Source organism: Pseudopipra pipra, chromosome 10 (genome assembly GCF_036250125.1).
Source record: "Pseudopipra pipra isolate bDixPip1 chromosome 10, bDixPip1.hap1, whole genome shotgun sequence".
In the NCBI taxonomy this organism is placed as follows: Eukaryota; Metazoa; Chordata; class Aves; order Passeriformes; family Pipridae; genus Pseudopipra; species Pseudopipra pipra.
The window spans coordinates 16,417,605-16,430,009 of record NC_087558.1 but is presented as its reverse complement, the minus strand read 5'-3'; the positions used below and the strand labels follow the sequence as shown (position 1 = coordinate 16,430,009).

At 38.5% G+C, this 12,405-nt stretch overlaps 1 protein-coding gene across 2 annotated transcripts in view; it reads left to right on the top strand.

Moving 5' to 3' along the window:
* Positions 1-12,405, top strand: part of COL4A3 (collagen type IV alpha 3 chain) — a 58,301-nt gene that overhangs the window by 27,238 nt on the left and 18,658 nt on the right. For both annotated transcript variants that reach the window (XM_064666488.1, XM_064666489.1), the window contains 13 exons: positions 1,069-1,156; positions 1,513-1,548; positions 1,889-2,053; positions 3,188-3,280; positions 4,019-4,114; positions 4,450-4,520; positions 5,679-5,867; positions 6,748-6,916; positions 7,793-7,885; positions 8,964-9,068; positions 9,976-10,073; positions 11,517-11,667; positions 11,795-11,908. In XM_064666488.1, the coding sequence (XP_064522558.1) occupies positions 1,069-1,156; positions 1,513-1,548; positions 1,889-2,053; positions 3,188-3,280; positions 4,019-4,114; positions 4,450-4,520; positions 5,679-5,867; positions 6,748-6,916; positions 7,793-7,885; positions 8,964-9,068; positions 9,976-10,073; positions 11,517-11,667; positions 11,795-11,908 (1,468 nt within the window). The remainder of the gene's footprint in view (positions 1-1,068; positions 1,157-1,512; positions 1,549-1,888; positions 2,054-3,187; positions 3,281-4,018; positions 4,115-4,449; positions 4,521-5,678; positions 5,868-6,747; positions 6,917-7,792; positions 7,886-8,963; positions 9,069-9,975; positions 10,074-11,516; positions 11,668-11,794; positions 11,909-12,405) is intronic.

The following is a 12,405-nucleotide window of genomic DNA, read 5'->3' as shown; positions in this document are numbered from 1 at the left end:
AAATTCACAAGAGTTAATATTTAAACCAATTTCTAATCAATTCCAGAACAGGTGGCATTCATTGTAAAATCCTAAGACTTTTTAAAGAAAGCGAGAGCTGCCATGAGTATGATTGCTCTGTCTAGCCATGCTGTTTCCCTCGTGGCTTTCCTAAAGGCCCCACGTGCACCTAATGGAAACCTTCTGCCCAAATCATTTAAAAGAAATAGCTTTGTAAAAAGCTGAATTTTTGTGATATTGATAACATAGTAAACAAACCACTGCTTTTCAAAAAATCTGTAGGAGAAAAGTAAAAATTTTGAATTTTAATTTTAAGCAGTTTTTCATTCATTTTAAAATTGGTGCATTAGTAGTCAGTTTAAATTTCAAAGTGATGTTTATGTATCAAGGCACAGTAATTATTGTAATAATGATTTGCCAGTAGTGGTGCCCATGCAAAATGATCCAGAAAAGAGCAAAAATTTGTAGTTATAAAAAAGAGTTACAGCAAATTGCCCTTTGATTTTGCCTGTCATTTGTAGAAACTTTGAAACATCGTAATATTAAACATCAATAAATTAATTATTAATTTTTATAGGAATTACTTTTAAAATCATTAGATTTTAAATAGTTGAGTTTTGTCCATTTTCATGTACGATAATTTAAAGGAGTAGCCTAGATATAGCTGATGCTGCTTTGAGCCACTGGATTCGCCTAAGTGATCCTAGAGATTTCTTTCCAGAATATTTTCTATTTCATGGCTACCATCATATTCATGACTGGGCCTCCAACTTACACCTTGCCTGTATAATTGCATCTGCAGGCAGAGATGTTCTCTGAGTGTTGAGGAACTGAGCTGGAAAGCTCAGCCCCAACTATTTTACAGGTCTCTTGGCATTGTCTCTGTATAGCAATTATGATTTCACCTCTGATTGTTTGTAATTACCATGTGATTACAAAGGGCTCGTGGTGTGACATCAAAATTATGAATGAGATTGTAACTTTGTTTTAGCCAAATGTTCAATATGAGGGACTGTGCTTCTCAGTTCTTCTTGCAAATCTTTCTTTTCTTATCATCTTTCTCTTAAGACGGAGTATTATGATTATGTGATTGGTGAAAAAGGAGATGAAGGACCCCCTGGACCTCCTGGACCAAAAGGTCAACGTGGCATTCCTGGTGAGTGGGACATCAAAACTAGAATTTTAGCAACAGCAGTGCACTCAAAGGGCTTGTTGCAGACTACGCTTTGAGCACCCAGCAACCTGCTTCTGCCTTTACAAAAATATTTCCTAAACTCCCATCAAATTGCAGACTTGAAATGGGTTTTAAGATTTTCATCTACGGCATTATTTCCTCTTAAAAGTAATTGTCAGTGTGCAACAGTTGCATGAGTGTTAGAATTCTACTCAGGAAAAACAAAATTCTTATTTTATCTTTTAAGCTTAAAATGCAGAAGATCAAAGTTTGTAGTCAGTTTTATTGAATAGTGACTTCGAAGAGTATAAAGTGGTTTAACTCAAGTTCTTTTGCAGGGCCACAGGGTCCTCCTGGAGATGCTGGTAGACCAGGTATGTAAAATAATCCAGTACCAATAGTAAAATACATTGTTCTTCCTCTCTGTTATACTGAATCAGCTTTGTGAAATCTTACTTTCAGGTGACTTTAAACCTATCTCTAAGTGGTTAAAAATTGTCACTCAAAAGCTTTGAGGGGTCAAGTACTTAGGTTAAAGATCATTTTAAAATGTCTTTAGATTCTCATTGTGATTATTTATTATATTACAAGATAAAAAAGATTTCTGGGATGAACAGTGTATTTGTCTGACACTCATCCTACTGAGTACTTACTTGGCTTTGAAATTCCTCTTCTTCTTTAACTCTGTTTTTGTATTATCTTCTCTGTGGTTAGGTGTGTCAAGACCTGGTCTGAGAGGTCCTCCAGGATTTCCTGGGTCAAAAGGAACAAAAGGAGAGAAAGGACAAACTGGCTTGTGTATTGTAGGCCCTCCAGGACCACCTGGTATTACTGGCAGACCTGGTTCAATTGGATTACCAGGTCCTCCAGGAGAACCAGGTGATGTGTCAGTATGGTATTTATCATGAAGAATAACAAATCCAGAGTCATCTTAATATCTAATGCAGGAGATTATGCAAATATATCACTTATAGAGTATATTTTGGGTAATGTGGTTGTATATAAATTCTCTTTGAAATTTTGTTTTAGGATATCCACGAAAACATGTATTTAACACAGGTCTGTCCTCCATTGCTAGTGAGTTTCTCTGGGAATATACTATGACTTCCCAAAATAAAGACTTCTCCCTTTTTGTATAACTGTGACTGTAAAAATAGTCTACATAAAACCAAGAAAGACTAATAAGAGAAAATTTGTTCTTAAAATTAATTCTTCCAAAAGTCATAGTAAATCTGTAAAACTAAATTCAGAAGAGGCTAATCTGAAAGCTAGAGAAATAGAGAACTTGCATACCTCCAGAGGTCTTAGCGGGCCTTAGAGGAGACTTGAAGTTCTGGCAGCATGAAAATGTATCAGTAGCAGTTTATAAAACTTCTAGAAAATGTATTATCTAGGAATACCTCTTTAACTAGGAGTACCAACAGGATCATGTTTCTTTTATATGAGGTATTGCCAAAAGAGGTTTTTTTGATGTAACACTAATGTAGTCCTACTCTTTTATCTCTCTTTAAAAATGTATTTGTCCCCCAAATATATTAGCTTAGGAAGAACTTGATGCATGTTCTGTTTTTCTAAAGTAATAGTAAATGAAGCGGAATAATTCTGAAAGATAAATGAACAGCATTAATAATTTAGGCTTAATAAAAAGTTTACCTTCCATTTGTGGTAAAAGAAAGAATTATGTTCCTATTGATTCAAATGAAATGGAAATACTTTCTCCAGAAGGGACCATGCTTTTAAAAGTCTAGATAGATGGATCCAATAATCTGCTGAGATTTACTTTGGCATTACCATATTTATCGTCAAGTCAACCACCTTCTAGTTGAAGGTGGTTTGGATTTTTCCAGGTAGTTCTCTCTTTTAGATGAATCATAGAATATCTCAAGTTGGAAGGGACCCCTAAGGATCAGAATACTGTCTCCAGCTCATCCCTGCAACTTTTCTCTCTTAACAACCAGAGAATTGTCTGAAAAACCTGCTGATATAATGATGCCATGCTCATTTCATTAACAGGTGGAGTAACATTCAGAAGAGGCCTGCCAGGATTTCCTGGAGAACCAGGATGTATAGGACCTCCGGGACCTCCAGGAGATACTGGCATGAAAGGTCAGTTCCAGAAAAGCATCACTCGCAAGTAGATGGTACAATCCACTAATCTTCATCTTAATTTTATTTTAAGACATTTGACAATTTCAGAGATTTAAGAAAATTCATTGGGGATAGCAAGATGTCTTCCTCACCTTACATCTCCCCTCCATCTAAAAGAGCAGTGCATGTGCCAGCACTGCACACCAGTTGTACAGCACTGCACAGGGTGTAGATCTTCACTGGAACAAACAATTATTACAGACTGGTAGGGTTTTGTAGTCTCCTGTGGGTACAGTCAGTGCTAACAGTTGGTCTCTGAAAGAAGCTTCCTGCTGCAAATTTCACCCATAGGAGTTGCTGAATCTCTTTGCTTTTTGTCAGACATTAGAATAACCCTGGCTGTCACAGAGCCATGTTAGTTCAAAGAGTGTGTTCCTTTCTTCTTTCAAAAGAATTTGGCTTATCAGTAGAGTGACTGTATCCAAATTGTTTACTAAAGCTTAACTTGAAAAAATCAAGAGATTTAAACCAAATGTTCCTGCCTTTTCAATTGAATGTAGTCAGTTCTGATTTGCTGTCTGAGCACAGGTAATTTAGTACTATGTTGGAAGTGATCTTCCAACAAAATTGAGGTAATGATTCTAGTGCTCTCTGGCCAAAAAGTGTTATCCATCCTCTATAACAAACTATGTAGCACTCTAGTTAAGCTTGACTGTGACTTGCCATGGAACTACTAATGAATTATTTTCATTCTAGGTGATGATGCTGGCGTGTGTATTGATTGCAGCTACATTCCAGGAATACCTGGTCTTCCTGGTTCTCCTGGGCCACGTGGTCAGGATGGCATGCCTGGTAAATTATCTTGTTGTTCCTAACAGAGTAGTAGGAAATGCCAATAATTTTGCTTTAAGCATGAGAATCAGGTATGGGCATGTCTGCAGGATGCAGTCCTTGGACTAGCCCTGAGGAGGTGATGAGTGGGAGAGCCTGATGCAGCTCCATCTGCTGAGAGCAGCACAAATCTACAAGAGAAGTCAGAGTGCTAATAGGTTTAGGCACAGCCTGAAGCTGAGTCAGTCTATGACAGTGCAGTCGATGTAACAAGCAGAAACATTCAATGCTGAGCTTGTCAAAATCCATGTCCTTTCTTTCAATTTTCTTTACAAAATATACTGCTTCTTTTGCAGGTAGAGAAGGAACAACAGGTTCAAAAGGTTCTCCAGGTTCTCCAGGAGCACCAGGGTTTCCAGGGGCTCAAGTAAGACTTTGGTTTTTCAGATTAATGTCCAGATCCCACAAGAATTATTTCAGAGAAACCTCATGGTTTGTGTTACCTGCAGTGTCATACTGGGTGATCTCAACAGGGTTTTTTCAGGTAGCAATGAGTGTGTCTGCCTGGGAGGTGAGGTAGAGCCTGTGATGTATGGCTGATGCACCTTTACTTGAGCCTGGTTTGCTCAGGGCAGCAAGCTCAGCCCAGGCAGTGAGGCAGGTAAATACCTATGTAATTAAGCTGTGCTGCATTTCATGGTGGTGAGACTGCTTCCTCTGCCTGGTATGGGGAGTTTATAGTTATCCTCTGTTCTTCTGTAATCATGGTGGTGGCTGTAAAGCATATATGGAGCTTTGTGTGCTGTAATCTTTGTCAGACTTCTTACATTTCTTGTTTCCAGGAATTGCTAAAGCCACAGCTGTTCAGAAGAACATACTTCTCATAATGCCCTCATCAGGGGTGCAAAAGACAGTCCCTTTTGGGAAATATGATGAAGAGGGAAGGCCAACACCTGCTGCCATATACGTACTGTTTGGTGGTTCTAACTTGTGCCTGCAGTAGTAATTATTTTAGGGAAATTACAGTCAGTGCTGTCCAATAAAAAATCATGCACAAGTATTCTTTGTGGTGGTTGCTGTACAGAATGAGTCTGCTAACAGGGTTTTCTAGGAGGCTCCCAACAGTTCCTGAGCCCAAGATCACAAGAGCCCAGTGTACTTGGAGCTTGTACTGGTTTGGCTGGGATAGAGTACCCACTTTGTAATCTGTGGGAAAAAGTTAACTAGGAACAGAGCCAGCTATGGCACATACAGTGTCCCCTGGGGAGATATTTCCATGTGGAGGAGAAATCCCTAATCAGGTTTTAAGGTACTGTCTTATCCTTTTTGTGACATAGTCTTAAATTATCCTGCATCATTCCATCTTATAGTAGCATAAATTAAATGATAATCAAGTCCAAAAGGAGTAAAGGAAGGAGAAAAAAAAAAAAAACACAACCCCATGTTCACTGGAGTGTGCCATTACAGTGAATAAACATGAGAATGAAGAGAACCCCTCTAAGGTATTTAATTAAAAAAGAAAAAAAAAATTGAAAACAGCTGACATATGTCTAGCACTGAAATTGTTTTGATTACTGTGTTCCAGGGACCTCCAGGCTTTAGAGGAGATCAAGGACAGAAAGGATCAAAAGGTGAGCCAGGATATGTCCATCCAGAAGGGCCAAAAGGTGAGCGAGGAGATCCAGGAGCCAGGGGAGACAAAGGAAGAAGAGGTTCAAGTGGATTTCTGGGAAGACCTGGCTCTAAAGGGTCCAAGGGCTCTAAAGGTGAAGAGGTGGGTATGCATTTTTTGCAGTTAATATAGAAGTCATGAAAATCTGTCAGTATTTTATCTTGTACAACACTGTTTAATCTGTGCAGATACTTCAACTGAATATCCCCTGCCTGACTTAGGGTGCTGTTGTCAGCTATACCAACCAATATGCATGAAAGAATGAGAGGAAATAAGTAATACCAGAGAGAGGCCAGTGTAGGTACATGGTGCTGGAAAACCTCAGCAGTCTATTGATGTGTTAGTTTGGGTATTTATATTGGAGCATTATGTTGGATTCCTGGGATGAATAAGATCTTTTAAAAAAAGACTTTTTTCCTGACTTCTTATAATGCTTAATAATTCAAATAGTTCCTGTTCAGTCTTTAAGGGTTAATCTTCAGTCAGGCCTGAGAGAACACAAAAGCTGGGAGGACTGACCTTAAAACTAGAATCGTTAGAGCAGAGCTCAGCAGAAACAAAAAATGATGATTGTTGTTGTGTTATGTTGGCTGTGAAACTGTTAACATGATTCAGATAGAACTGCCTCTAAACCTAACTCCACAGCATTCAAGGAGAATCAGAGCTGAGGTGGGTTTTTTTTGCCAAATCAATTTTAAAACAGAAAAAAAAAGTGTACAGTGTAACACCACAGTGATTGAAAAAATCAAGCTATTATATTTATTTGTACTATTTCCCTCTTAGTAGCCCTCTATTTGTAACCACTGATATTAAAATTCATATTCCTTTAATCACAAGTAAATCAGAGCAAAAATTTCTCTTAAATTAGCAGAGCTACTCTGTTACTAAAATAATACAAGATTATAGCCAGAGAATTAGGCATTGTATTATGAAAGCTGGTGTGGAAAGCAAGTAATGCATGGTATACATGTGTAATCATTAGGGACTGGCTGGTTCAAAAGGAGATAGAGGACTACCTGGATTGCCTGGCAGACTTGGTCTTCCTGGAGAAATGGGGCTTCCTGGACTGCCAGGATATGGACCACCAGGAATAAGAGGTTTTAAAGGCTCTAAAGGAATACCAGGTCCACCTGGATTACCTGGAGAAGCTGGTTTGTAACTTCCTATTTTACTCTGTTTTACCAATGTTAAAGAGCACTTGATTGAACTTGCAGAGATAGACTGAAGTCAAAGACATAACTCTGAAAACACAGGATATTTTTCCTTTCCATAATGTTTCCATAGTGTTGTTCCAACTTTGGTCCCACCAAAAATAATAGCAAAAGTCCTGGGTTCATGAGATAATTGAGGTTGGAAGGGACTCTATGCAATCTTTACTCCAAAATACTGCTCGGATAAGGGACATCTGTGAGGTCAATCAAGTTACTCATAGCATTATCCAGCTGGTCCTTGAAAACCTCCAAGGACAAAGCACATTATCCCTGGGCAACCTGTTCCAGTGCTTGTTTGTCTTCATTGTGGAAAAAAAAAGTATTTTAACATGTATCCAGTCATCTTCAGTAGTGTGAGCTAAATCAGCAGGGTAAAATAGGAAGGGCATAATAATTTCTGAGTGTTGAAAACATACCAGTGAATGTATTTACAGGCAGCATGATGTGGAAGAACTCAGTTGAACGGCAGATATAGTCAAGGTTGCTTCAAGATAATGCCCATGGAGTTGCAGATTAAGCATTTCTCAATTGCATCATTTTCCTAGTGACTCTCTGCTTCCTTTTCTGGGTCTCCAGTAGACTGCAGGAGGGCTGAGAGGAAGACTGCAGGTGGGCTTGGTGTCAATAAAATGATTTTACTTTATGAAGCCAGGATTTGAAGGCTTTTCAAAGTCTGTTGAACTTTCAGAAACATGGAAAACTGTAGAAGACTACATTTTTAACCAATTAGATTGATCACTAGTATTTTTAAATGCTCAAGATTACATATTGCCAAGCTATATGCCTTTGTAATATTTGATTATATGTTTCCTGAAGGTCTGAAAGGAGAGACCAGTAGGGCAACTCCACTACCTGCATTGCCAGGACCTCAAGGACCAGATGGTTTACCTGGACCCCCAGGAGTGCCTGGTGAGTACATCTGCACTAGATACAGGAAAATCAGGGATTAACTGATTAGGATTTCTCTCCCAGCTTTGGCCAGGTAAAACTATTGGGTTGCTTTGAAAAAGCTATAAAAAGGATTTCTGTGGTACAGAAACTTTGGAATTAGCTGCAACATTCCCTTTCAAGAAAACTAGTGGAAATGGATGTGAATAGGAAGGGCACACAGGGCCATGTCCAAGGTGTGCAGTATGGCAGAAATTCTGAGCAACCCTATGCTTTGAGTTGGTTTCTCCAAGAACTAGAAACATTTGGTGCATGTGCTGCAGCTTGTATATCCAGAAAGGTGCTTCTGGCATAGTTTTGACAAAAGCATATCCTAAATTATGCTGAGACTGCTGCAACCTTTAAAACAAAAGGAATAAAATTAGGTTAAAGCATTCTTTGTGAAGACCTTGGCCCTTCTCGTGCTTTGCAGAGGCACAGTCAAAAAGTAACAGTATTATTACTCTGTTCCTGGTTACTTTCTGACATGACTTCTACTAACCCTTGAACTAAAATATTAAGAACCCGAGTTTCCCTTTTTTGGGGAGGGTTTCCAACTTGGATTCTTGGTGGGATTTTTTTTTGGTTGCTGGTGTTCTAAATTTTGCAGAATTTTTAAATGGACCAAAGGACAGTAAGTGACAGAGTAACCATAATATGTCTTGGCATGGGTTTTGTAGAACAATAGTCCTTAAAACTGCCCTGAACAGCACAGGAAATTTTTTGACAGCTTTATGGTAGCTTCTGTTCCAAGCCTCACCCCTGTAATATGTGTTTGTCTCCTCTCAAGAAGTGGAAGATTTTTATCTGCATGTAGCTGTTTCTAGGAATCTGCACTTTGGCTGGATTGCATAAAAACAACTCATGGACTCATACCTGCTTTGACACTGGGAATGCAATTAGCATTTTAACTGTGAAATCTTGCAGTGGAGGAGAAATAGTGTCTAATATAATCTACAATCATGTCCTAATTAACAATAATAAACTATAACACAACTAATCTTACAAGCTGATGTTCTGTGGTAAGATATTTCACAGTTTACTTTTTTTCTTTGTACAGGTAGGGTTGGAGCAAGAGGTCAGCCAGGTGATTCAGGACATTCAGGGCCAACAGGTGACACAGGCTATCCAGGGCTTGGGTTTCCTGGAAACCCAGGGCCAAAAGGTAAAATACTCTTTTTGATCTTCTTCCAAAAAAAAAAGCAAACCCAAAGAAATCTACCTTTTTTTTTTTTTCAGTATACCCTAAAAGTAATTAGCAAGTAAAAAAAAAATAAAAATCAATGAACATTTGTCAGACAGGTAAATGTTTTTAGCAGTCTTGTAATTTACTGCCTTAAGTCTTAGAAATTGCAAGTTTGAAATATTTTGAAGTATTTCAGAGTATCAAGTATCAAAGCTGACAGAAGGAAGGTATTTTAAGACATTGATGCTTTCTGGAATACTGCCCAAACAGGTGCAGCCATCTCATCTGAGTGCCACCCTTATTTCAGATGGATTCTCTTTACCTGGATATGTGTTTACAAAGACAGAGCTGTATAACTGTCAGTTATTTTTAATCAGTTTTGGTTCTGTACAATGCAATACCTGTTCTAACATGCAAGTAATAGAAAGCACTTTGAATATTGCAAATTTGGCCATTCCCATGCAAAGTCATTCCCATGCACCCTTTGAACACTAGAAATACTTAGAAATTCTCATAATCCTGTAAGGACAGGATGAAAAAAATAAAAGCTTTGATACTGAAACTACTACCAAGCTGCTTGTTGAAGAAAGCAGGGAAAGAAGGGAACTGACATCAGAATAGCTTGACTTTAGAAAAAAGACTCCCATGTTAAATAATTGGTTTGAAACAAGTAACCAGTGTTACAGTCAACACAGAGGGAATGTCTGTTGGGGAATATGTAAGGAACAAGATGCAAAGTGTCACATCAACTCTGAACCAAATGCACTCTTCAGCTTATGTAAGCTGCCTTAGTGTCAGAGGCTTATGACTGCATCCATACAAATCCCTATTTGTAAAATAAAGTGATAACCACAGCATCTGTACTGCCATTTAATTCCTTCTGCAGGAGATAAAGGACTTGCAGGAGGCAGAGGGGCACCAGGTTTTGAAGGAAAGGTTGGAGATCCAGGCCGAGCTGGAAACCTAGGACAACCAGGAGAAAAGGTTTGGTTAGAAATAAGGCACAGACTTTTCCATAGGTCCCAATTTATTCCAAATAAATTAGGAAATGTAGGGAACATAGGAGTTTCTATACTTCCTGACCAGTGATGCACAACTTATGAAATTAAATTCTTTATATAAAAAGGGACTCAAGCCAAAATTTTAAATTCTAATAAAGTATTCTGGAACTCTAAGCGTTTTGGGAAGTTTTCCTGCTTCAGTTTTCAGAGCACAAGGATGATATTGCATTGCTTATGGGAAAAAAATTAGGTCCACAGCTTCTGAAAAGATAGCTGTTCAGAAATTGCAATTAAGCACATTTTTCATGGAGGTCAGTGGCAAGTAAGTATATATTTAATTTAAGCAAATGCTCTGTTGAATTGAAGCATGAAGGAAGTAGGTTGGAGGTAGTACTGCAGCCACTCTTGTTGATTAACAGAAACTAATCTGCTGCTGGCATATGTAAATGTAAGATTCTTTACCACTCTGTAATCAGGATTCAAATTTGAACAAAATAACAGCTAAATGTTTGGATAAGGTAGCATTTCTTTTTTTTTTTTTTGTATGTGCTCATATGTCATTCTTCTGTGTGTTTTTTGATATAACAAATTGAGGGGCTTGAGGCTGTGGGATTTTTATTATTTTTGTTATTATTGTTGTTATTGTTGCTATTATTATTTAATCTGTTTGATGCCACAGAACAGCTGGACATGAAGTGACCTCTGTGGTCCAAGTATATCATCAGTGACTGTAGAAGCTCAGGTCTACTGACCTGCTTTATGAACATATTGATTTGTTGACACACAAAGCTAGTACTCAAGGCAACCAACAGTTCAGTCAGAAAGAAAAAAACAGTAATTTAAACTTTCCAGACAGGGAATACATTTGGGACATTTGTGATAAAACCAGTCTTCATGAAAAATGGTGTTCAGGAGAATGATTTAAAAAAAGAAAAAAGAACCAACAACTGACTGAGTATTCTGAGACATATCTGGGTGCTGACCTTGATTATTTAAATAAATATTTTGATAAAAATATGGCTATCATATAAAAATAAAGGGAAAACTGTATTTGCACAAACTTCAACCATACTTTCAGATAGAGGTCCAAAGATTTTCACAGCTACAGAAGGCATCCTAATGCAGTAAAGACCAAATGGGTGAAGTATCTTGCATTGCTCAGTAGCAACTTCTTAGAGTTAGGAGACAAATTTGAAAAGCTGTCTAGATGAATTACTGCTTTGGTATGGAACCTGCAGCTGGTCAGTAAGGAACATCCTTTGGTCTCTGAATTGAAGCCATCAGAAATTATAGTGTGAAAGATCCACAGGGAATAAAGAGAATTACTCTAATGAAATAAGTTAATTAATTGTTTGCACAGTGGAGAAAACATTTTGGCAGATTTGCAAAGTATAGCTGATTGTTTACATTTCACTCTGTGTTGCAGGGTGAGCCAGGCATGGTTATTCCTGGAGAGCCAGGTAGACTGGGTTCACCAGGAAGTCACGGCATTCCTGGCTCAAAAGGTGAAGGTGGACTTCCAGGACTTCCAGGTCCACCGGGGCATCCTGGGCACGATGGTGCTGATGGCCTAAGAGGTAACATTGTCAAAGGAGCTCAGGGTGCACAGCAAATTATTTTAAGGAAAGCCAAGTCCAACAATTCTCACTGAAAGCCTGAAACTTCTACTTAATATAGTTGTGAATCCAGTCTCCTTTCTTTCAGGAGATCGTGGCTCACCTGGAGTTCCTGGAGATCCAGGTTTTCCAGGGAAACCTGCTGAGTGTCTTATTGGCCTGCCAGGTTTGCCAGGTGGCCAGGGAGCTACAGGCCCACCAGGTAGGACCTTCTGAACCAAAAGTGCCATTTGGCTATGTGACTCTGGGTTCTGTTTGTGCCTTCCAATGGCCTGAAGGAGCTGAAATTGTTTCTGGATGTTGGTTATAGAATAGTATGTAAGGAAATATGGGCCCATTTAAACGATGCTCTTTCTACAGATGGGAGGAAGAAAATGCACTGACAGAGGTGGGTTAAAATTCAGATTCCGTCGTACAGTATAAAGAGTAATAAAATCAAATTCCACTGAAAAAAAGGATATTTCAGTCATTTGAACTATGGGACCAAACTTAGATTCTGTGGTGCAATGTGACTGATAAATAAAGGAAGAGCTCAGCTAAGCAGGAAAACAGTTTGGGGTCCCAAAATTACCTGCATATGAGATATAGATATATAGATATATATATATATATGTCACATACTGCATATGACATCTGCACACTCAGATACCCTGCACAGTCCTTCTCCTACGTATGATCTCAAAAGGATTTTTTTGCTTT